The sequence below is a fragment of the Sciurus carolinensis genome, chromosome 9 (genome assembly GCF_902686445.1).
Source record: "Sciurus carolinensis chromosome 9, mSciCar1.2, whole genome shotgun sequence".
Lineage (NCBI taxonomy): Eukaryota > Metazoa > Chordata > Mammalia > Rodentia > Sciuridae > Sciurus > Sciurus carolinensis.
In genome coordinates, this window is record NC_062221.1 from 28911547 (window position 1) to 28937957 (window position 26411).

Here is a 26411-nt window from a genome sequence, read left to right on the forward strand (position 1 = left end):
CCAGGGCTCTCAGGAATTGAAGGCAATACTGGGGACAGGTGGACATATGCGCAAGAAATAGCACCAAAGAGGTTTCCTGTTTAGCAGTTATTTGGTGAAAGGGAAGAAGATCCAGAGGCAGTTGAAGGGAGCAAGAAGGGGTCCTGAAGGCAAGTCTCTGGAGGCTGGATTAGAAGACAGAGTGCACTACACACCAGTGATGAAACACAACTCTGGACCCCAAACTAGGGAGGTAATGGATGGGGGTGAATGTGTCATTGATTGAGGGTGTTGGGTGGAAGAACCTCACAGTAGCCATCATGGGGACAGAGGGAAATTAAATGGCCATGAGGTCACAGAGGGCTCCTTCCAGCCTGGATGGGAAGGCACAGTCTCACAGAGGAGGTCCACTGACACCTGGGTGGTATCTACAGTGGCCCTTTTTGGAAAAGTGTCAACAAACAGGGTGGTCGGATTTGTCTTCCATAACCTGGGGCCTTCCTTAGGTATTCTTGATAAGAGACCAGCTTTTGAGCCTTGGAGGGTTTCTCTGCTCTTTGTGAAAGCTTTCCCTGGAGGGACCCCATGGCCTGGCCCCGGAAAAGGGGGTTTAGCATTGACCACTCATCAACCACGACCATATGGGCCAGACCTGGGGCCGAGGCCTTCCTGGATTGGGCCTGCCCAATCAGCAGTGGTGGAATCATTAGTCCCCTTGATCCTGGAGGACCTCTGTGAAGAGCTGACTTGGAGTCACCAGGCTTTCCATTGGCCATGGGGCAAGGGCCCAGAAGGCTGGGTGGTCTGATGGGACTCTCATCTTCCTCATCTCCAGTCTTTTCCCGCTCAGGCAGTGGTGGCTGCTGTGGTGGCCGCAGCTGCTGCTGATTCTGCTTCTTTTGTTTCGGCATCATGGCTGCAGCAATGGGATTTGGAGGGCAGTGAGGAAGGGCCTGGCTTTTTTTCATAAATATTTTTTTTAGTTGTCGATGGACCTTTATTTTATTTATTTGTGGTGCTGAGAATCAAACCCAGTGCTTCCCACATGCTAGGCAAGCATTCTACCACTGAGTTACAACCCCAGCCCCTCCAAAGCTCTTCTTGAGATCATCTATCACCTAGTCCTTGAGACTGTCCTGAAACTGTGGTGTTTGCCTAAAAACTCCAATTAGTATATATGCATTCCAGCCAAATGTCAGTCATTCCCATGGTTTAGGATTATTTTTACAGTTTGTGCTTTGGATAATTTGCCTTCTAAAGCACCTGTTTCTTTTGTTTATTTTTGCAGTGCTGGGGATCAATCCAGGGCTTCATGCATGCTGAGCAAGTGCTCTACCACTGATCTACATCCCCAAATCCCTCCCATTTTAAAATGGAGTGTTTCTGGTTTTTGTTTGTTTGTTTGGCATCAGGGACTAATCCCAGGGGCACTTAACCACTGAGTCACATCTTCAACCTGTTTTTGTATTATTTAGAGACAGGTCTCACTGAATTGCTTAGGGCCTCACTAAGTTGCTGAGGCTAGCTATGAACTCACAACCCTCCTGCCATAGCCTCCTGAACATCTGGGATTACAGGCATGCACCACTGGTTTCTTAGTGATGACAGATTTTTTTTTTTTTTTTTTTTTTTTTTTTTTTTTTTAGTGTTCAATAGATGTTAAATCAAATGGGGAAGCCCTTGGAGGTATATTTGTGAAGGGAACAGAGCAGATAGTGAGTAACTCCCTCCTGGCTGGGGCTTCCTTTTATGATGCACTTTGAAATGCCACCTGTTCCTGATGTAGGTCTTCTCTTCTGACAGGGGTAAGTAGGGTGGGAGCAGGGTAGGGAATTGGGTCCCTCCCCAATTTCTCTGACTGTCATAGTCAGTGCTGGGGATTGAGTTCAACAAGATTGCTTTACTACTGAGCTACATCATCCCCAGTTCTTTAAAAAAAAAAAATTTTTTTTTTTTGGTACCAGGTCTTGAACTCAGGGTGCTTAACACTGAGCCACATCCCAGCCCTTTTTATTTTTTTTAAATATTTTGTTTTAGTTGTAGGTGAACACAATACCTTTATTTTATTTTTATGTGGTGCTGAGGATCAAACCCAGGGCCTCACACATGCTATGCAAGGACTCTACCATTGAGCCAAAACTCCAGTCCTTAGTTTTTATTTTGAGACAGGGTCTCTCTAAGTTGCTTAAGGTCTCAGTAAGTTGCTGAGGCTGGCCTTGAACTTGCAATTCTGCTGCCTCAGACTCCCAAGTTGCTGGAATTACAGGTGTGTACCACCAAGCTCAGCTCCCATTATTTCATTTCTTTTTCATCATGTAACTCAAAGTTTAATGAATAGAGATTTTTTACCCTCACTTTCAGATGTGGAAGCCAAAACTCAGACTGCATAAAGTGATTTGTAAAGGTCACTGACAAGTTGATAATAGAATGGAGAGAGGGTGTCTCGGTGTCCTGAAGAAAGACTTGTGATGCTATCAGAAGCTGTCTTGGGGCTCCTTGACCCAGACTCCAGGAGGCCTGTCTGTATTGCTGGGTCAAAGCCCAGGTACCTATCCTGTGAATCACATCAAGGGTAGCATACAAAGTCCTCACAGACACTGAGAAGGCCCTAAGGCTAGGTGCTGCCTGAGGGCTCCCTTTCTGCTTTTTCTGTTGTGGTAAATATGCAAGCAAGATTCCCTGTCTAGGTTTCCCCTTGTTTCCCAGCTTCTTCCCTGGTCCTGAGAAAAAGACCATGGTTTCACTATAGAGCCTGACACTTTCTTGGGACACAGTGTCCTGAGGAAGGGGTTGACTGACAGGTACAGAAACAGGAGGCCTGGGAATTAACTGCTCCCTGGAACATGAATGTTTGTTAAAACAGATCAGACCAAAGGCAGTGGCCTCATGAGGGAGGCATTTTGGAGAGTGAAAGGCAACTTGAGTGAAGGCGGAAGAAATAGCCCACTTCCCTAATCCCCTCTGCCAACTACAGGCTCATGAAGATTTCTTTTTCTTTTCATTTTTTATTTTTTTTGTACTGGGGATTGAACCCAGGATGCTTTACCCCTGAGGTAAGTTCCAGCTCTTTTTATTTTTTGAGACAGGGTCTCACTAAGTCACTTAGGGCCTTGCTAAGTTGCTGAGTTTGGCCTTGAACTTGGAATCTTCCTGCCTCAGCTGAGTCCTGTGCTACCACGCCCAGCTCATGAACACTTCAAAGGTGAAACGGGTGGTGGTGGTAGGTACTAGCGAACTGTGAGGACTGGATCAGCAAGGGGCTGCCCTGCAGAAATGGTCAGGTAACTAGCAGGTTCGAGGAAACAGGTGGGAGACTGGAGTGACTTAGAGAAGTGAGCCTTGGTCAGGTAAGGAGTTGTTCCTGCTGTGGCTGAGTTCCCCCAGTAGGCAGAGGGGATAAGGTATGCAAGCCTGGGGTGTGGGTCAAGAGCAGAGTTTTGGAGGAGTTTGAGCTTCTCTCTTCTTCCTGGACAGAGGTGCAGTAGGTGTGAGGGAGAGACTTTTTTTTTTTTTTTTTTTTTTTTTTTTTTTTTTTGTGGTGCTGGGGATTTGAACCCAGGGCCTTGTGCATGCAAGGCAAGCACTCTACCAACTGAGCTATCTCCCCAGCCTGAGGGAGAGACTTTTTAAATAATAAACCTATTAAGAGCTCATAAAGATGGGCTGGGGAGATAGCTCAGTTGGTGGAGTGCTTGCCTTGCAAGCACAAGGCCCTGGGTTTGATCCCCAGCCCCACAAAAAAGGGAAAAAAAAAAAAAAAAGTTCATAAAGAGACGGGATGTGGCTCAGTTGTAGAGTGCTTGTTGAGCATGTATGAGGCCCTGGGTTCAATCCCCAACACCACAAAGGGGAAAAAAAAAAAAAAAAAAAAAAAAACAAAAATCATGAAATTCACTGTTCCACTGGGAAATAGAAGTTGGCATTTTCATTAAGGCCCACTGCTATTGGCCTAAACAACTGTGTGTCCCACCTGTACTATTATGCATCCTTAATTGTAAAATTGTAAACATCTGTGATAATTTGCCCCATAGTGTCCAGGTCTATGCCTGGGGCTGGTGGTGTGGCAATCTATGCAAGATATTGACTGCCTGCTGGATTGTGAATAGAACTCTGTCATCCAGGGCTCTGGAGCCTCCTCCTATTTTACTTCTGAGTGTCTCTGCTCTTGGCCTTTTCTACCCCCGTCACTTGCTGTTGGCAGTTGTTTTCTAGTTACTGGAAGCTTATAGGTTTGGTTGTTATGGTAACCTCCAGTAGAGCAGCTGGGCAAGCTTGAATGCAAGCAGGATGGATTCAGGATAAAGATGGAAGATGCAGAGATCAGGTCTCTGATGTTCTCTCCTGTTATAGGGCCTTCTTCTTTGGCAAGCTTAAATGGGCAATCATGAAGCCCCTTGGGGCTCCGCTTGTTAATGAAGGATTGACCAGAAAGGGCTGAGATAGACCCCTGCTCTGGGGCCAAAGGCTGAGGGAGGGAGTCAAGTTGGACATGGAGACTGGTTGTTCATCTTGACTGAGTCTGGTCTGTGGAGGCAGGTGAGTAGCAGCTATAGGATTTCCAATTTCTGTGGCCCTCATTCCTTTTAGGATGCCTTTTTTTGTGTTTCTGTTCTTTTGTTTCTGGTGATTGGATTGAATGCAGGCGCTTATGCTAAAGCACACACTCTACTAGTGAGCTAAATCTCTGTTCATTTTTTTTCTTTTTATTTACATGGGAGTCTTAGTATGTTGCCCAGATTGATGTCAAACTTGTGATCTTCCTACCTCAGTTTCCAAAATAGCTGGGTGTATAGGTATGTGACACTGTAACCAGCGAGGATGCCATTTGAATGCTCTTTGCTGACTTGGCTGACTGGTGGAGTTTTGGGACATCTAAGAGCAAGTCCGGTAGAACTGGCTGCTTCTGGTAGAGGCCAGTGGGGTTGCTTGGACTGGGAGAACTTGCTCACATCCAGCTGTTAACAGTGCTGGGGTAGCTTTTTTTTTTTTTTTTTTTTTTAATATTTTTAGTTGTAGATGGACAAAATACCTTCTTTTACTTTTATGTGACACTGAGGATCACATGCAATGCCTCACATGTGCTACCCAAGCGCTCTACCACTGAGTTCAACCCTAGTCCCTGAAGTAGCTTTTTTCTTCTCTATTATTATTGAGGTCAGAGTCCTAACTGTACAGGTGCCTTCCCCCTTTTAAAACACATAAAACCTGACAGTATGGCCAAACTTTGGAAAGGAATTGTTTTTTTTTTGTTGTTGTTGTTGTTGCTGTGCTGGGGATCGAACCCAGGGCCTTATGCATGCAAGGCAAGCACTCTACTGACTGAGCTATCTCCTCAGCCCTGGAAAGGAATTGTGAATTTGCCTTTCCAGAAAAAAATGGCCATAGGATTGCATAAAGAGGGACAGATCCTCAGGTGTGCTGGTGCAGTGAGAGTCACACCAGGTTTTCTGGGTATGCCTGTCAAGGGCTAATCTCTGAGAAACTTGGAAGGGTCAATAAATCCAAGAGCAGGGAAGAGTTGAGGGGCCTCCTAACCCCTTCATTGCCTGTCCTTACTGAGGTCTTCATATCCTAAGATCATCACAATTTGAAGAAAAGGATCCAGTGTTGAGACTGAAGTAAGAAGAGCAGTTTCCTTGGTTCTGCTTGCTATGTTGAAATTTTCATTCATTTAGTCAGTAAACCCTCTCCAGGAGTGTGCAATATGGACCCAGCAGGCAACAAGTTGGACACTGCACTTTCTCTCACAAAGCTGATGGTTCAGTATTCCTCTTTATAATCAAGGAGCTTATTCCCAGAGATACTGCTATTTGCAATCACAGGCCTACCTAACCTAAACCCTGGACTGGTTTCTCCACCAGAGTGGGTGAGATGAGATGCTCCTTCCAGCAGCACAGTTCCCAGCAGCATTGAGTTCCTGGATGTGTGCCAAGTTTTATGGGAGGTGCTAGTGAGGATTTTAATTAATGCTGTGTAATTACCAGGCGCTGCTTAACCATCCCAAATGTCCTTCATGTTCCCAAGCCTATAGCTAATCACTGGCTGTGCATGGCAGGAAAAAGGAGGGGGAGGACCGTTCTATGTTTCTGGTCTTTGGTCAGCATCTAGACTGTGGCATAGACATCCCAGGAAGGTTTTTACCTTCTTTTATTCCATTCCAATCTAGTGGGAGGAGGGAAGTAAGTTGAGTAATAGCCTGGCCTCTCCTGTTCACCTATGTCCTCTCCTTAGAGGCAAAAGATAACAGTACTTTATGGTCTACCCAATTATATCAAGCAGTGCTGGCCCAAGGTCCACGGTGGAGTGTAGAGAGAGAAGGGGTTCACAGATCTAGACCTGTGCTCTGGTGGTAGTGCTCAAAAGGAGGAACAGGAAGTAAAAGCTGTTTCCCTGCTTTAGGCATTCTTTTTTCTCACTGTACATAGCTGACTGAGTGAACTCTTTCAAGGTTATTTCTCTGCTGGTGGCTCTCAAACTAACTCTCTCACTGAAAGTTTTACTTCCTACTAGGCCTTCATGCCAGACTCTCATCATTCCACTATTCCACCTGTCAGTCAGAGTGGCCCTAATTTGACTAGACCTTTGCTCTTGTGCTCTTTGCTAAAATCGTTTTCCTCCATATCTTCCTTTAAGCGGGTCCCCCTCATTCCTTGGGGTCAGCGTGACTGTTATCCCCTAAAGCGGGCCCTCTTGCCCTCTACCAGAGCCAGAAACACTGTGGTGGGCGTGTTTCTGCATCTGTATCCCTCTTTCCTTTAAGAGGCTCTTAGCATATTTAAAAGAACAAATGAAGGGTCTTCCTGACCAAGTGAGAGGCACTAACCAGCCTGCCTTGCAGGTAGACCATTTATTACTTAAATTTGCCCGGTTCCCAGTTGGGAGCGGCAGATTGACCACTCTCAGCACGTTGGAACAGATCGCCTGAGGGGCTGCCGCCCAGCGGCGCACGCGCACTGAAGACCGGAGCTCGGCGGGGACGCGCACGCCCGTGGCCGCGTGCGTCACAACTCGGGCACCCGCCCCCCGTGTCCAACTCGCCTGCGGGTGGGTGCCCCCGGCGGCGGCGGAGGCGGCGGCCCAGAGACAGCAGCGGCGGCACCACACTGGCCGCGGTCGCGTAGGGTTGTGTGGCTTGGAAACAGATTCGGTCAAAAAGGGGCGCGACGCGAGGAAGGCATACCCGGGCCGCTCGTGAGGAGACCTCGCGGGCGCCTCGTGAGAGGCCGGTGTGAAGGAGCGCGGAGGCTGTGGCCGCCGGCGGCCCGTACTCGCCAGACCCCGAGGCCGCCGCCGGCATGAGCCACATTCAGATCCCGCCGGGGCTCACAGAGCTGCTACAGGGGTACACAGTGGAGGTGCTGCGGCAGCAACCGCCTGACCTCGTCGACTTCGCGGTGGACTACTTCACCCGCCTGCGTGAGGCCCGCGCCCAAGCCTCATTCCCTTCCGCCGCCCCTCCTTCAGACTTACACGCGCCAGAGCCCAGCCCGGACACTGTAGCCGAAGCGGACGGCGACTCAGAGGAGGACGTGGAACTGGAAGGTATGCGGCAGACCAGTCAGGGTTCGTGGTGAGAACCGAGGGAGGGGTGCAAGCAGTCTTCAGAGCTCTCCGGAGCGGTGCGGGGGGTCGGGCATTACGGCCGGGCCAATCCGACTGCCCAGGGCCTGAACCTGGGAGCTCTCATATGGAGTTTGTTGGGTTCCTGAGCCGCCGGCAAGCGCCCAGCGTGTGTCATTTCCAAATTGAGCTGCGCGATTCTCGGAGTCCGAGAGCACACCGGGTGATTTGTCGATTCAGCCTTGAAGGAAGCGTGAGGTTTTCGGTCTTGGTGGAGGAGAGGGCCGGAAAGGCGTGGAGCCCACTTGGGCCCAGCCAGAAGATTTTTTTGCCTTTGCTTGAGACCCTTAACCTGCCTTCGTTCCGAAGATCAGAGCATTCACCTCCAGCATGTTTAATAACCAGGACGGTAGATATGAAATAATTCAGTTTGGAGGTTAGTGTGAAACTTTGGAGCATAGACAGATGAATGAACCCTTTATGCTGTTACATTCAACCCGTCAATGTGTCACAGATGTTTCGCCTATACCTTCTCCCTCCTTCGCTGAAGAATTTTAGAAGTTTCAGACAGATCATTTCATTCCTGCTTGCTTGAGTGTGCATTTCGTTTCTTTTTTCTTTCTTTGTTTCTTTTCTTTTCCTTCCTTCCTTTTTCCTTTCCTGGAGATTGAACCCAGGTTCGCTTAAACACTGAGCTACATCCCCCGCCCTTTTTATTTTGAGACAGGGTCTCACTAAATTGCTGAGACTGGCTTTCAACTTGAGATCCTCCTGCCTCAGCCTCACTAGCCACTGGGATTGCAGGCATGCCCCCACCGGGCCTGGCTTGATTGAGTATGCATTTCTTAACATATGGTCCCTGGGGGTAATATATGTATATATGATGATTAGTGCTCATATTTTTAATTTAGTTAAAGTAGTTGAATAATATTTGGTGAGCAAACATTAACTATCTTACTTAGTGTGTTGCAGGAAAGAAAACAAGTAACACTTTTTATATCTTGTTTAAACAAGGAATGTCTAGAAGTAGTTTCATTTTCTTGTTTTCTTCCACATATGCTTTGCCAATTTAACAATATAAGTATACTACTTTTATGGACCAGAATTTAACCAAACGATGAAAACACTTGAGAGATGAAGAATCTTAATGTTACTATATCACACTGTGTGGAAAACTTTTTCAAGTCACAACTGGCAAAGAGTTAATGGTCATTTCTGTGGGAGGTTGTAAGCTTCAGCAGTGTCCCTAAGTTTATTCATGCAGAAAGAGTAGATAATTGCTATTCTGTGTTTCCCTTGCATGTTAGTTACATTATGGGTTTTGGGAAAATCAGAAGTTTTCCAAATCTCTGCCACAGGTTTGCTTCATGGTCACGAACAAGTTGTCAAACCTGTTTGATTCAGTTTCTTATCTTTAAAATGAAGACAGTGACAAAAATCTGCCAGGGATAAATGTGTTTTTAAAAGCTTTATTTCTGGAATGACTCCTAGGTTTGTTTCTCTGTAATCTGTAAATTACAAAAGCTATAATCTGCTTCACACCTATTTTTATTTACACAAAAAAATTAATGTTTTAGGAATTAGTCTCAGATAAGTTTACAAATTTCTGTTTTATGTCTTCATTCTTTGTCATCTTTGTGTGTGTGTGTGTGTGTGTGTGTGTGTGTGTATGTGTATGTGGTGCTGGGGATCAAACCCAGGTCTTTGTGAAAACCCAAGACTTTGCATGCTAGGCAAATGCTCTATCCCTCAGTTACATTCTAGACACAACAACAGAATATCAAAGTATGAAATAATGTGTATTTAAATTGTGGAGAACTGAAAGAATAGAGACTTATAAATTAATCTGCATAAGAACAATGAACTGGCATTCAGACTTGATTCACTTTTTTTTTTTTTTTAGTTGTAGTTGGACACAATACCTTTATTTTTTATGTGGTGCTGAGGATTGAACCCAGTACCTCACACATACTAGGCAAGCGCTCTACCACTAAACTACAACCCCAGCCCTTGATTCACTTTTGTAAAAACCATAAAACATTTATATCTGAGAATCTGCCAGTTTTTCTTTTGGTAACAGTTTATTTTATTTTATTTTTTTGGGAGATAGAGTCTTGTTGAGTTGTTAATTGCTGAGTCTGGCCTTGAACTTTCAATCCTTCTGTCTCAGCCTCCCGAGGCAAGATTACAGGCATGTGCTACCACAACTGGCTTGGTAACAGCTTTATGAAGATATAATTTACAATCAGTTTTTTATTCTTTTTTTCAGTACTGGAGATTAAGCCCAGGGGTGCTCTATATCTAAAGCCCTTTTTATTTTTAATTTTGAGATAGGGTTTCACTAACATGGGAACTTGGAATCTTCCTGCCTTAGCCTCCTGAGGCAAAAACCACTGTGTCCAGCACGGTTTTAGAACATTTTTATTACCCCCAAAAGAAGTGTGCAGTTGTGGTAAAGTACTTGCCTAGCATGCATGAGGTCCTGGCTTGATCCCTAGGATTACATACAAAAAAAACCTCATAAATTTTGCCATCACCCACCAACATTTATTCATTCCTCTCATCTCTAAGTGACTTCTGATCTTTCTGTCTATGGATTTGCCTATCTTGGACATTTCATATAAATTGAACCACATAATTTATACCTGTCACTTAGCATAATTTTTTTTTCTTTTGCAGTGTTGGATATTGAGCTTAGGGCCTTGTGCATGCTAGGCAATTCTCTTATCACTGAGCTGCATGCCCAGCTCTTAGCATGATATTTTCAGGGTCATCCTCATTTTTAAATTTTTTTTGAGACAAGTTCTTGCCATGTTGCCAGGCTGGTTGTAGACTCAAGTGATCATCCCTAGTGTGGGGACTACAGGCATGGGCCCCCTCATCTGGCCTTTTGTTCTTTTTTATTGCCATCACATTGTTTATACTACATTTTATTATCCTTTCATCAGTGGATGAACATTTAGATTGTTTCCACTTTGTAACTATTATGAATCATATTGCTGTGAACATTCATGTGTACAAGTTTATGGTGGATTTGTTTGTTTGTTTGTTTGTTTATTCGTACTAGGGATTGAACCCAGGGGCACTTTACCACTGAGCTACATCCCTAACCCTTTTTATTTTTTATTTTGAGACAAGGTCTCGCTAAGTTGCTGAGGCAGGCCTTGAACTTGGTTATTCTGCCTCCTGCCTCAGCCTCCAGATTTCCTGGGATTACAGATGTGTGCCACCATGCTGGTGTGGTAGATATAAATCTTCATTTTTCTTAAGTATACACCTAGAATTGCAGGGCCCTATTGTAACTGAATTTAAACTTTTGAGGAATTGGTAAACTTTTTTTAAAAAAATATTTTTTTAGTTTTCAATGGACCTTTATTTTATCTATTTATTTATATGTGGTGCTGAGAGTGGAACCCAGGTCCTCACACAAGCTATGCAAATGCTCTGCTACTGAGCTACAACCCCAGCCCCAAAAGACTATTCTTTTCATTGGGAAGATTTAAGCAGGCCTGCGGTGGCACACACCTGTAGTTCTAGTGACTGGGGAGGGTGAGGCAGGAGGATAGCAGTTTCAAAACCGCCTTGGCAACTCAGTGAGGCCCAAAGCAACTTAGACCTTGTCTCAAAATAAAAAGAGTTGGGGATGTGACTCAGTGGTTAAGAGCCCCTGGAGTTAAATTCCTGGTATACCCCCCTCCCTAAAATAAAAATTAGGAGATTTAAAGCCTATTTGGAGATGGTGCCAGGTGTTCTGAGAAGCTCGGAAAACAGTGTGTCCTGTGAGTCTGTTGTGGACCCTATATAATGAAGGTGCTGTAGTAGGTTGGCAACTTTGATTGAAACTCAGCAAGGAGTGACAATGCAAGGAGTCATGAGCAATAGCAGTGAGTGGATTCCTGTTCTGCTCCCAAAACTGGAAGGGCTCAGGGATTGGTGAAATCCGCAAGACATACCCCTGCATGTTCTGGCTCCAAGGATGATTATAGGCGTTCCATATCAAAGTTGAGGTCCAGATCTGAATCTAGGTCTAGATCCAGAAGCTCTCAAAGATCTTATCCAAGGCCCCAGTCTCCATCCCACTCCATAGATATTCCTGTAGCAGATGTTACAGGTGAGATTATTATAGATGGCACAGCCACAGTTATTTTCTCATGTCTACTCAGAGGGGTCATGTTGTCAGTTGGGCAAATCCTGACCCCGAACTGTTGTCTTCGAATGTTTGGGTTGAGCTTATATATCACAGAAAGAGACCTTGAGGTGTTCTCTAAATATGACCCCTTTGTTTATGTGTCAGTTGTGTATGACCGGCAGTCTAGGCATTCAAAAGGATTTGCTTTTTTTATTTTTTATTTTTGGAGATTTAATCCAGGAGTGCCTTACCATTGAGTTACATCCCCAGCCCTTTTTATATTTTACTTTGAGACTAAGTTGCTTAGGGTCTTGCTAAATTACTGAGGCTGGCCTCAAAATTGCAGTCCTCCTTCAGCCTCTCAAGCCTCTGGGATTACAGGCATGTGCCACCACACCCGGTAAGAGGATTTGCCTTTGTCTATTTTGAAAATATAGATGATGCCAGGGAAGCTAAAGAACATGCTAACAAAATGGAGTTTGATGGACATAGAATCAGAGCTGATACAAAAAGACCACATACCCCAATACCAGGCATTTATTTATGTGGTAAGATTTACAGATGGCACCTCAAGCTGTTAGGATTACTATGACAGAGGATACAATTGAGGCTATGACGTTTGTGACTACTATAGCAGATCATACAGAGGAGGAGGTGCATAGAGATCTGGCTACTCAAGACAAGGATAAGATTTACAGAAAGTGGTCACCGTCCCTATGTTCCAAAACTTGATCCTACTTGCCTTGTTGTTGTTAAAGCATGAAGTTGAAGACTTTCTGAAACCTGCCATAGAACTGGGATATTGTTTGCGGACAATATTTTTTATTGTCTCCACTTTAGAAAGGGAACCTAATGAAGTTAGGTGACTTATACCTTTTATGATGACTACTTTTGGTTGAGTTGAAATGCCGTTTTAATTTTGCATTTGTGTAGTTTGGTGCTTTGTTCAAAGTTAAGTGTTTTTAGAAAAATATGTTTTCTATGTATTTTGACTGTTGAGAAGTTTCTATTATACAAAACTTCATTTAAAAGGTTTTTCTACTTAGCGGGCATAGTGGTGCACACCTATAATCCCAGTGACTGGTCAGGGGCTGAGGCAGTACAATTGTAAATTCAAGGCCTGCCTCAGCAACTTAGTGAGACCCTATCTTGGAAAAAAAAAAAAAAAAAAGGCAAGGACTGGTATGCTAGTTTACCTTAAAGTGTATTTGGGCTTAATCCCCAGCACCAAACAAACAAAGCTTTTCAACTGAATCCAGGGTATTCTGAAGATCAAAGCCGGTCTGGAAAATTCTACCACATGACAAAAAGCAAAAATAAAGCTTGATAAAAATCATTGATTGGGGGCTGAGGATATAGCCAAATGGTACTTAGTACATTTAGCCCCCTTGGTTCCATCCCCAACACCAAAAGAAACACATTTTTTGATTGTTAATGTTAACTAAAAATAAATTGTTAATTTATATGTCTAGTGTCATAGTCTTTATTACTGTAGCTTTTGGAATCAGGAAGTGTGAGTTCTCCAACTTCACTGATTTTTGACTATTTTAGTTTCCTTGGAATTCCCTTCCCCCATCCCCCAACCCCCCTTCTGGGGAGTGAACCCAAAGGCACTTTACCACTGAGCCACATCCCCAGTCCTTTTCATTTTTTATTTTGAGACAGTCTCACCAAGTTCCTCAGGGCCTCATTAAGTTACTGAGGCTGGCTTTGAATTTATGATCCTCCTGCCTCAATCTCTCTGGTAGCTAGGATTGCAGATGTGCACCATCACACCTAACCTAGATCTCCTCCTCTTCTTCCTCCTCCTCCTTCTCTTCCTCTTCTTCTTCCTCCTCCACTTCCTCTCCTCCTCCTCCTCCTCTTCCTCTTCCTCCTCTTCTTCTTCTTCTTCCTTTTTTTTTTTTGTGTGTGTGCATGTGCGGTGTTGGGGATCGAACCCAGGACTTTGCATGGATCTTTAATTTCTTGCAAAAATGTTTTATAGTTTTCAGATTATAAATTTTGCATTTCTTTTCTTTTTTGGCAGGTGGGTACTAGGGATTGAACCCAGGGCCTTACACATGCTAGGCAAGCACTCTACCACTGATTTACATGTCCAGTTCTATGCCATTTTGTGTAAGGGACTTGAGTATCTCTGCATTCTGCTATCTGAGTAGGTCCTGGAACCATTCCTCCCTTGAAAGCCAAGAGATAGCTATGGGTTCTGTACTATTTGTAGTTTCAGGCCTGGTGGAGTGTGTCTTGCAACATATCTCCTGTGAATTGGAGAGGATGACTGTATACCCATTCTAGTGGTTGTGAAATGATACCTTGTGTGTGTGTTTTCAATATTAGGGATTGCACTAGGGCCCGTGTGCAAGTTAAGCAAATGCTCTCCCACAGAGCACTCCTGTTCTTTTTATCTTTTGTTGAATAGCATCTTGTAAAGTCACCCAGGCTGGAATTGAATTTAGGACCCTTCCTGCCTTCCGAATAGCTGGGATTATAGGTGTGTGCCCTAATTTATTGTAGTTTTGATTTACATTTCTCCAATGACTTATAACATTGAACCTGTTTTCATGTGTTTGCTGACCATTTTGCATATTTTTTTTCCTAGAGAAAAATCTATTCAAGTCCTTTTTTGTTTTGGTTTACTTTATTGTTTTGGTACTGGGGATTGAACCCAGGGGATCTACCCCTGAGCTACATTTCCCACCCCTTTTTATTTTTAATTTTGAGGCAGAGTCTTGCTAAGTTGCTCTTGCTGACTTCAAACTTGTGATCCTCCTGCCTCAGTCTCCTGAATTGCTGGGGTTATATGTGTGTGTCACCATGCCCAACTTCTTTGTCCATTTTTAATTGGGTTGTCTTTTTGTTGTTGAGTTATAAGAGTTTTTTATGTAGTCTGGATACTAGTGCCTTATCTGATATGTGGTTTGCAAATATTTTTCTCTTATTTGAACCTAGGGACCCTTTACCACTGAGCTACATCCCTGGTCCTTTTTATTTTTATTGTATTTTATTTTATTTATTATTTTGAGGTAGGGTCTTACTAAATTGTTGAGGCTGACCTCAAACTTGTGATTCTCTTGCCTCAGCTTTGGAGTCTCTGGGATCACAGCATGCACCACCACATTTGCCTTGTCTTCTCACATTCTTGTAACACAAGAGTTTTAAATTTTGTTTGATTGAGATGGGTTTTCACTGTATTGCTGTGCTCAAGTGTTCCTCCTGCCTCAGTCTCCCTAGAAGCTGGGGCTATAAGGCACCTGCCACTGTGTCTGCAAAAGTTTTTAATTTTTATGAAGTTCAGTTTATTTTCTTTGTTTTTTTGTAGCTGTGCTTTGGGTATTTTACCTAGTCAGATTTTCCTCTGTTCATACCTTATAATAAAGCTGTTCTCCTTTTAAAAAAGTATTTTGTATGGAGGGAAAAGAGGAGTGGGAGGGGTGGGGGGAAGGAAAAAATAACAATGAATCAAACATCATTACCCTATGTAAATGTATGATTATGCAAATGGTATGCTGTTACTCCATGTACAAACAGAAACAACATGTATCCCATTTGTTTACAATAAAAATAAATTAAAATAAAAAAATATTTTTAGTTGTAGGTGGACATAATGCCTTTACTTACTTATTTATTTATATATTATTTATGGTGCTGAGAATCGAACCCAGTGTCTCACACTTGCTAGGCAAGTGCTCTACCATTGAGCCTCAACCCCAGCCCCAAAGCTGTTCTCCTTTGCTTTATAATTCACAATGAAGAAGTATGAAGAGTTGTAAGAAGTGGAATTGTGGCTCTACACAAACCTTACTTTCTCACACTTTCTTGTGTTCCTTATAAAGAAAGATTTTTTGGATAAACCATTGTCTGGATAGTTATTTTTCAGTCTGCAGTGTTTTAGGCACTTTTGTGTTTTAGGCATTTGATATTTTTAAAGTAAAATTATGAATAGAGGAGTTTGCTTCATGCTATAAAAAGGCATATTTCCTAACTTTTTTGGGTGATCTTGTGGGTTCTTTGGGAGATTATTAAGCATTTGTGTTTAATAACTCCATGATCATTAATGGGGCAGATGATTTGTCTCACCATTTCCAGACCAAATAGCCAATGCTGAACTAGTGGATTAGTTTCTCAGCTCACAAAACAGAAGCACCATCTGGTTGACAGTGCTCCAGAGTTTTTTCTTAGTGATAACCCAGTAATTCTGAGTATGATTAACTTTGTGAGTATCAAATTTTAAAAATGGTTTGCAGGAACTGGGAAGATAGCTCAGTTGGTAGAATGCTTGCCTTGCAAGCACAAGGCCCTGGGTTTGATCCCCAGCACCACAAAAAAAAAAAAAAAAAAAAAAAATGTTTTGCAGTTTAGTAGGTGAATGGCATCAGAAATGCTACTTAATGAGAAAGGAGTTTAATGCTTCTAAACTGATTGGACATCTCTGATCTTAAATATCTTTGCTTGAGGCTGACCTCAAACTTGTGATCCTCCTGTTTCAGCCTCCCTAGTCACTGGGATTACAGGTATGCTTTAGCCTCCTAAGTTTTTATAGGTGTGAACCACCTTGCCAACTTAAATTTTATTCTTAGGAAAATGGCTTAATTTTTCTACTCTGCTTTTTATTTATTTAAAAAAATTTTTTTGTAGTTGTACATGGACAGTGTGCTTTTATTTGTTTATTTTTACGGAGTACTAAGAATTGAATCCAGTGCCTCACACATGCTGGGCAAGCACTCTGCCACTGAGCTACAGCCCCAACCCCTTTGTATTTGATTATAGAGTTTAACTTTTTTTTTTTTTTGCATCAGTTACTAAGGCCATTTTTCTCTTTTCTGCTCTAATCTAAGCATGTAATATACTTGCAAACTGGTATTGCATCAATTTAAAATAGTCACACTTGTTTTGTAAATGCTGTGATGAACTGGGGACCCATGAAAAAATCTTTTAAAGGGGAGGACATTTGTATCCTAGGCAAGCAGTGTTGAGAACTAGTTCCATAGGGCCAGGGTGAATACTGGGAATACTGGGAAACCCCAGTTGAATAATACACATGTGGTGATTCAGGCCTCATATGAACTAAGTGAGAAGAGTTAGTGTCAGGGAATGTTATTAACAAGGAATATTTTCCTTAAGTTGACTCGTCACTTCTACAGTTTTTTTCAGGTCTAGAAAGTAGATGCTTTAAATAGACCCTTGATGATTGATTCATGTTAATTAATTTCACTAGAAATTGACTTAAACAGTAATTAGGTAGACCTGGGTTTATATCCTGGCTCTATCACAGTCACCAGTTGTTTCATTGTTTTTCATTGTTTTGTTTTGTTTTGTGTGTGTTGGGAATTGAACCCATGGCCCCAGGCATGCTAAGGATGTGCTCTACCACTGAACTATACCCCCAGTCAGTGTCACTCTTTTTTTCTTTTAATGGTATTGGGCTTGAACCCAGGGGTTCTCTATCTTGTTTCTTTTCCTTTGCATATACCTTCCTTTTTGCTTGAAATGCTGTCGTCCCTGTCTTCTTTTTCTTTTTTTTTTTAATGTTTGTATTAGTGCATTATAACTATATATAATAGTGGGATTCATTTTGATATAACTATACATGCATGGAATATAATTTGCTCTATTTCAGTCCCCAGTGCTTCCTCTTTCCTTCTCTTCATTCCTTCCCCTGCTCCCTTCTGCTCTACTGGTTGTCCTTCTGTTTATTCATTCATTCATTCATTTATTTAAATTGGCTTTTTATAAATATACATAAAGGTGGAATTCAGTGTGGTATATTCACTTATGTACATAGCATAATTTGATCAATTTTATTCTGTAGTTCCTTCCTTTTCCTGTACCTCCTCTCTCTCCTTTAACTTCCTATTTCTACTCTACTGATCTCCCCTCTGTTTTTGTAGGATCCACAAACTCCACACCGACCTTTTTTTTTTTTTTTTTTTTTTTTCCCTCTGCCGCCTCCTGCATACAAAAGAAAACATTCAACCCTTGACTTTATGAGTCTGGCTTATTTCACTTAGCAAGATGTTCTCCAGTTCCATCCATTTGCCAGCAAATGCCATAATTTGATTCTTTTTTATGACTAAATAAAACTATTGTGTATATATACCACATTTACTTTATCCATTCATCTGTTGAGGGCCACCTAGGCTGGTTCCCTAAGTTGGCTGTTGTGAATTGTGCTGCTATAAACACTGATGTTCCTGTATCACTATAGTATGCTGATTTTAGTTCTTTTGGATAAATACCAAGGAGTGGGATAACTGTGTCATCTGGTGGTTCTATTCCTGGTCTTTTGAGGAATATCAACATTGTGTTCCAAAGTGGTTGTACTAATCCTCCCCCTCTTTTTTGCTTGCTGAACTACTACTTGTCTTTTATTAACTAGTTCAATGGTTCCATTTCTGCCTAGCAGTGACAATATCAAGTAGGTACTATTATCATTCTGCTTTTATAGATGAGAAAAATTGAGACTCAGAGGTTAACTAACTTGTTAAAGGTCTGCTTATGAGTGAGGTGAGGTAGAGATTTAAAATAAAGCAGCATGGCTCAGACTCCATTCTCTTAAACATTTTTCTCTTAATGCTTTCTAGATACCCAGTAAGTCCTGATTGTGTGAATAAAGGATTCACAGTGGTCATCTCTGCACAAGGGATTTAAGGTCACAGGTTTTCCCTTTCATGGCAGTATTTACAGTGAGGTACATTACAAAGCCAAAATATCTCCTAATATGTTCTCTTTTCACTGTTCTTGTAGGACTATTACAATAGGCCCAATACTGGTCTTTCATTGTGATGTTCTCATTGGAATCATCTTTCTGTGATACTTCTTGTTGAAGATCTTCCATTGACTCCCTAGTGCCTTTGGTAGTTCTTAATCCAAACTAGAGAATGAGTTATTCTTCTGTGTTCATTTGGTATGTTCTAGGAAACAACTCTTAAGTGACTTGCCTTGGGTCAGTTTCCCATTCTGGAACAAGTTACCATAGTGGACCAGTGAGAACACTGTAATCTGCCCAGTTTGCATCATGCACCCTGTCCTTTGACTAAGTGGGAGCAGGTCAGAGCACCACAAAGACTTCAAGTCACTCCTAAAGTATCTAACTAGAAGGAAAAAGAAGGGTGGAGTAGTGTACTCACTGGAGAGGCTAAAACCCTGCAGTGGCCTTCAGCCTCCCTTCTGCCTTTCTGTTATAGTTCGCTCTGTTCAGCACTGAGACAGGGGAAGGTAACAGTGTTTCTGCCTGCAGGTGCTTATCATCTGGTGGGGCAGCATCATGCAAGCAGGCAGCATGATATGATGAGCCCTCCATCCATTCCCTCCATTGGAGGGAATGCTAATGTTACTTTGGGTCCATAATTAAAAGTATAAAGTGAACTTCTGTTTAATCACATTGTTACTTTTCCTCAGATGTCAAATTTATTTATTTTTAATATTTTTAGTTATAGATGGACAAAATACATTTATTTGCTTTTTTTTTTTTTTTTTTTTTTTTTAACGTGGTGCCAAGGATTGAACCAAGTGCCTCATACGTGCTAGGTAAGTGCTCTACCACTGAGCCACAACCCCAGCCCTCAGTTGTCAAATTTAGATCAGTCAAATCTCGCTTGACCACTTCCTGGCAATGTGACCTAAGGGGCAGTTCTCTGAGTCTTAATTTTCTCAGCAACAAAATGGGATGGTAATAGGACTGTTGTGAAAATTACATAAGATGATGCATTTAAAATAGTTGGCATGATACTTGCACATGATAAGACTCAAAAATTGTAACTAGCCAGGCACAGTGGAACACGCTTCTGATCTCAGCTACTTGGGATGCTAAGACAGGAGATACAAATTTGAGGCCTGTCTGGGCAATTAGCAAGACCTGGTCCCAAAATTAAAAAAATAAAAAGGACTTGGGGAGGTAGCTCTGGTAAACAATTGCCTAGCAAGTGCTGCAAAAAAAAAAAAAAGAAAGAAAAAAAGAAAAAAGTAACTAACAAAAGATGTTTGATAGGCTAAATAAATACAAAAAAATTTTAATTTAAAAAAGAAAGCAAAATGTGAAGCTATCAGGCTCAGTGATACATACCTGTAATCCCACCACATTGGGAAGCTGTGGCAGAAGGATCATGTTTCAAGCCATCCTGGACAGTTCAAGGAAAACTTGTCTGAAAATAAAATTAGTGAGGGCTGGGGATTTAGCTCAGCATGGTGCCCTGGGTACCAAAAAAAAAAAAAAAAAAAAGATAATTCTAATCTCTTAAACATATATGATTTTGAAAAATAAACAACCCTCCTCCTCCAAATTGAAATCCCTAACATTTTACAGTCTCAGCACTTTGATTCATAAGGTCATTGAGTCCACCCCTCAGGTATTTTGTGGTAAGTAGTACTATTGTCATTGAATTTGTGAGGATAGTGAGGCTCTGTTTTCTTACTTGCACTCGGTTTGATCCTCAGCACCCCATAAAAATAAATAAAATAAAGGTAATGTGTATGTCAACAACTAAAAAATAAAAAAGGAAAGAAAGAAAGATGTATTTTCAAGTTAAAGACCAGCTTTGGCAACTTAGTGAGATGCGGTGTCAAAAAAATTAAAAGCATTGGGAATGTAGCTCCATAGTAGATTGAGTCCCTGGGTTCAATCCCTACAGCAAGTTCCCTACCCTGACACATACAGTATTTAAATCTTGAACTAGGTTTGACAATTTTACTGATTTTAAACATTTTATCCATTTGGACTTCTAAAAATGTTCCCATAATTTCCCCCTCCTTGGGGGGATCCTGCAATCAATCCCCTGCAGATATTGAGGCACAATTAACTATACTTTTTCTTTTCCTATCCATTTTCCTTGTACTTGAAATTGACATGGGGACTGGGGCTATAACTCAGTGGGAAGTGGTTGCCTAGCACGCATGAAGTTCTGGGTTGGTGGATCCCCAACACTGCAAAAAAAAAAAAAAAAAAAAAAGAGTCCTGACAATCCCTGCGTTTAATCCCCAGTACAAAAAGAAAAAAAAAAGAAAAAGAAAGAAAAGAAAAGAAAAAGAAAAAAGAAACGAACATGAGAAAGCTTTTAATTTGGAAAAGATGATGAAGTTCATGAGTTTGATAGTGGATATGGTAGTTTGAAGCTCTTGAGTATACAGGAGGTGACAAGCTTGTCAGTTGGAAATTCTTGTCTGTGTATAAGAGGTGTAGAAGGATAAGGCAGTGTTAGAAATTTTGGGTGTGCTTTCACCACTTCTATTCAACATTGTCCTTGAAACTCTTGCCAGAGCAATCAGACAGACAAAAGAAATTAAAGGGATACAAATAGGAAAAGAAGAACTCAGATTATCACTATTTGCCAATGGAATGATTCTATGTTTAGAAGATCCAAATAATTCCACCAGAAAACTTCTAGAACTCATAAATGAATTCAGCAAAGTAGCAGGATATATTATCAATACCCAAAAATCAAATGCATTTCTATACATAAGTGAAGAATCTACTGCTAGAGAAATTAGGAAAACTACCCATTCACAATAGCCTCAACAAAAATAAAATACTTGGGAATCAATCTAACAAAAGAGGTGAAAGATCTCTATAATGAAAACTACAGAACACTAAAGAAAGAAATTGAAGAAGACCTTAGAAGATGGAAAGATCTCTCATGCTCTTGGGTAGGCAAAATTAATATTGTCAAAATGGCCATACTATCAAAAGGTGTTATGCAGATTCAATGCAATTCCTATTAAAATCCCAATGACACTCTTCATAAAAATAGAAAAAGCAATCATGAAATTCATTTGGAAAAATAAGAGACCCACAATAACCAAGGCAATCCTTAGCAAGAAGAGTGAAGCAGGAGGCATCACACTACCAGACCTTAAACTATACTACAGAGCAGTAGTAATAAAAACAGAATGATATTGGCACCAAAATAGATATGTAGGCCAAAGGTACAAAATAGAAGACACAGAGACAAATCCACATAAATATGGTTATCTCATACTAGAAAAAGGTGCCAAAAATATACATTGGAGAAAAGATAGCCTGTTCAACAAATGGTGCTGGGAAAACTGGAAATCCATATGTAACAAAATGAAATTAAACCTCTATCTCTCACCTTGCACAAAAATCAACTCAAAGTGGATCAAAGACTTAGGCCCTAGAATAGGGACCCTGTGCCTAAGAGACTATAATGTAGGCCCAAATCTTCATCAAGTTAGCTTAGGACCTGACTTCCTTAACAAGACTCCTGAAGTTTAAGAAGTAAAATTAAGAGTCAATAGATGGGATGGATTCAAACGAAATAGCTTCTTCTTAGCAAAGGAAACAATAAAAAATGTGAAGAGAGAGCCTACAGAATGGGAAAAAAATCTTTACATTTTTTTTTTCTTTTGAAAGCATTTTAAATTGTTTATTCAATTTCTTTGATGATAATTTTATTATTTATACTTTATTTTTTATATCAGTTTTTTTTTATTGTAAACAAATGGGATACATGTTGTTTCTCTGTTTGTATATGGCGTAAAGGCATACCATTTGTGTAATCATAAATTACATAGGGTAATGTTGTTTGATTCATTCTGTTATTTTTTCCCTTCCCCCCCACCCCTCCCACCCCTCTTTTCCCTCTATACAATCCTTCCTTCCTCCTTTCTTGCCCCCCTCCCTAACCCTAACTCTAACCCTAAAGCTAACCCTTCCCATCCCCCATCCACTTACTAGCAATATCATTCGTCCTTTGGTTTTTTGAGATTGGCTTACCTCACTTAGCATGATATTCTCCAATTTCATCCATTTGCCTGCAAATGCCATAAATTTATCATTCTTTATGACTGAGTAATATTCCATTGTATATATATACCACAGTTTCTTTATCCATTCATCAATTGAAGGACATCTAGGTTGGTTCCACAATCTGGCTATTGTGAACTGAGCAGCTATGAACATTGATGTGGCTGTATCTCTGTAATATGCTGATTTTAAGTCCTTTGGGTATAGGCCAAGGAGTGGGATAGCTGGGACAAATGGTGGTTCCATTCCAAGTTTTCTAAGGAATCTCCACACTGCTTTCCAGAGTGGCTGCACTAATTTGCAGCCCCACCAGCAATGTATGAGTGTACCTTTCTCCCCACATCCTCGCCAACACCTGTTGTTGCTTGTATTCTTGATAATCGCCATTCTAATTGGGGTGAGATGGAATCTTAGGGTGGTTTTGATTTGCATTTCTCTTATTACTAAAGATGTTGAACATTTTTCCATATGTTTGTTGATTGCTTGTAGATCTTCTTCTGTGAAGTGTCTGTATCTGTTCATTTCCTTAGCCCATTTGTCAATTGGATTATTTGCATTCTTGGTGTAGAGTTTTTTGAGTTCTTTATAGATTCTGGAGATTAGTGCTCTCTCTGAAGTCTGATTGGCAAAGATTTTCTCCCACTCTGTAGGCTCTTTCTTTGCATTGCTGATAGTTTCCTTTGCTGAGAGAAGGCTTTTTAGTTTGAATCTATCCCAGTTATTGATTCTTGTTTTTATTTCTTGTGCTATGAGAGTCCTGTTGAGGAAGTCTGGTCCTAAGCCGACATGTTGAAGCTCTGGACCTACTTTTTCTTCTATAAGATGCAAGGTCTCTGTCTGATTCTGAGGTCCTTAATCCATTTCAGTTAGTTTCGTGCATGGTGAGAGATATGGGTTTAGTTTCATTCTGTTGCATATGGATTTCCAATTCTCCCAGCACCATTTGTTGAAGAGGCTATCTTTTCTCCATTGCATATTTTTGGCCCCTTTGTCTAGTATGAGAAAATTGTATTTATTTGGGTTTGTGTCCGTGTCCTCTTTTCTGTACCATTGATCCACCTTTCTATTAAATCTTTACAATTTTAATGGATGTGGAGAGGTTTATACTCTTATCAGTACCAATATTTCCTTAGTTTATTTTTCTAGGCAATTTTCATTTCCTTTTTTTGCTATTATATATTTTAGTGATTATGTTATGTACATACACACATATACATATGTTGTAGTCAGCTTTTTCACTGCTCTGACTAAAAGACCTGACAAGAACAATTTTAGAGGAGGAAAAGTTTATTTAGGGGCTCATGGTTTCAGAGGTCTCAGTCCATGAAGGCTGTCTCCATTCCTTGGAGCTCAAGGTGAGGCAGAACATTATAGCAGAAGAGTGTGACAGAGGGAAGCAACTCACATGATGATCAGGAAGAAGAAAGAGACTCCACTTGTCAGATACAAATATATTTATTTTCAGTGCATTATAATGATATGTAATAGTAGAGTTCATTTTGACATATTCATAAATACATATAATACAGTTTTCTGTGTTTCAATTCCCAATATATACTCTTTCCCTCCCCTACTTTTTTTTTTTTTTTTTTTTTGCAGTACTGGGGATCGAACTCAGGGCCTTGTGTTTGCAAGGCAAGCACTCTACCAGCTGAGCTATCTCCCCAGCCCTTCCCTCGCCTACTGTTTGTTTGTTTTTTTTTGTTGAGTTGTGGGCTTTTTGTTTCTCTAGATATTTCAGATTTGATTTGATTTGCAAATAATTTTCTTCCATTCCATTGCTTGCCTTTTCATTTTGTTAATTATGTTCATAGATGAACAGAAGTTTTAAATTTTGATATAGTTCAATGTATCTCTTTTTTTATTGTTGCATATCCTTTTGGTGTTGTCTCTAAAAAGTCTTTGCTAAATTAGATGTCCTAAGGATTTTTCTCATTTTTTTTCTAAAAGTTTTATAATTTAGTTCTTAAGTTATATGTTTGATCCATTTTCAGGTTTTTTTTTTTTTTTTTTTTTTTTTTTCCTTTTTTTTTTCTTTTTTGGTACTGGGGCTTGTATCTAGAGGGCACTTAACCACTGAGCCACATCCCCAACCCTTTTAAAATATTTTATTTAGAGGACAGTGTCTCATTAAGTTGCACAGGGCCTCACTACATTGCCTTAGCTGACTTTGAACTCGTGATCCTCCTGCTTCAGCCTTCTGAGCCACTGGGATTACAAGGGTGCACCAGTGAACCTGGCTTGAGTTAATTTTAAAAATATTGTCTGAGGTAAGGGTCCAACCTCAGTTTTTTGCATGAAGAGATTGAGTTTTCCTAGCACTGTTTTTGTAAAGACTGTCTTCCCCATTGAATGGTCTTCGCAATTTTATCAAGTTGGCTTTTAATATATGGTCATTATTATGTTAAGGGAGTTCCTCTGTATTCTGAGTTTATTTTTTCATTCATTCATTTGTATTTGTCTGTACTGGAATTGAATCCAGGGTCTCTTTACCACTGAGCTACATCCCCACCCTTTTTTGAGACAGGGTCTCTCAAAGTTTCCAAGGCTGCCCTTGAACTTGCAATCCTCCTGGCAGCCTCCTGAGTTGCTGAGATTACAGGTGTGCACCATGCCCAGCAGTGTATATGCATTTATATATTTTTTTAATAAAAATAGGCAGAAGGATCACAAGTTTGAAGCCAGCCTGGGTAACTTAGTGAGATTCTCTCAAAAAAAAAAAAAAAAGAACTCAGGATGTAGCTGAGTGGTAGAGCATTTGCCTAGCACATACAAAGCCCTGAATTTGATCCCAGTAACACAAAAATAAAACTTAAAAATTTTTAAAAAGGCTTATGCAAATGATATAGTTTAGCAGTAAGAATTTAGGTAACTACCAAACATAATGTGATAGGTGAAAAGTAGAAAAAAAAAAAAACTGAGAAAGTTTTTTTTCCCATCATAAAGGTATATGGTATATTTTTATTTTTATGATTAATGTATTGACCATGGGCAGAAGAAAACCTATCCATATTTAGGGAAAAGTATAACTTGATGCTCAGTTTATTTTCAATTTAGTGTAATGCTGATTAATTACTTTAAAATGGAATTTGCAGTGGCTGGAGTTGTAGCTCAGTGGTAGAGTGCTTGCCTAGCACATGTAAGGCACTAGGTTCCATCCTTAGTACCACATAAAAATAAATAACTAAAGGTATTGAGTCCATGTACACCTAAAAAAGATTTTAAAAATTTAAAATGAAATTTACATTGTATCTATAAAGAACTCAAAAAACTTTACACCAAGAATACAAATAACCCAATCAACAAATGGGCTAAGGACATGAACAGACACTTCACAGAAGAAGATCTATACGCAATCAACAGATATATGAAAAAATGCTCAACATCTCTAGTAATAAGAGAAATGGAAATCAAAACTAAGGTTCCATCTCACCCCAATTAGAATAGCAAATTATCAAGAATACAAGCAACAGATTTTTGCCTGCCGCTTGCCTGTCCATTGCCTACTTTTCACCTATGCATCACCCACTGCCCGAGGTTCACCTCTCAATTGTCCGACAGCAGTCAGCAGATTGACCACAGACTGCCAGTGGAGCACCAGCTGCCTGCCGTTGCCTGGAAGTTCAAATCCACTGACTGCTCCCCGCCACTAGGACCCTAACTGATTGCACCCTGCCTCCAGGATCCCACAAAAGACCAACCACACCCCGTCTCCAGGACCTCCAGCTGACCATGCCCACACTCCAAACTGCAGCTCCCCATTTGCCAACACATTTGGAAGCTAGAGGGGCCATCTTGGATAATCCTGGAAGCTATATCTCTCATCTTTAGGTGGGGCAAATCCCATGCTGAGATGCCTGCTGGAGATTGGAAGCTCACTGTAAGGTACCTCTCATACATCGGTCTCCTGAAGACTGGGAAGTTTGAATGCTATCTGACTGTTATAGTATAGATTTTCCTTTTTCTCCTTATTGAAAAAATTTA

At 41.0% G+C, this 26411-nt stretch overlaps 1 protein-coding gene and 2 pseudogenes across 1 annotated transcript in view; 2 read left to right on the plus strand and 1 right to left on the minus strand.

Moving 5' to 3' along the window:
• Positions 1 to 373: 373 nt before the first annotated feature.
• LOC124993525 (proline-rich protein 3-like) lies at positions 374 to 923 on the minus strand (annotated as a pseudogene).
• Positions 924 to 6995: 6072 nt separating this feature from the next.
• Prkar2a (protein kinase cAMP-dependent type II regulatory subunit alpha) overlaps positions 6996 to 26411 on the plus strand; it is an 84236-nt gene continuing 64820 nt past the window's right edge. Inside the window, exon 1 of the mRNA XM_047563469.1 lies at positions 6996 to 7521. Within this exon, the coding sequence (XP_047419425.1) occupies positions 7275 to 7521 (247 nt within the window). The 5' untranslated portion in view covers positions 6996 to 7274. The remainder of the gene's footprint in view (positions 7522 to 26411) is intronic.
• On the plus strand, positions 7667 to 12400 carry LOC124992759 (transformer-2 protein homolog beta-like; annotated as a pseudogene).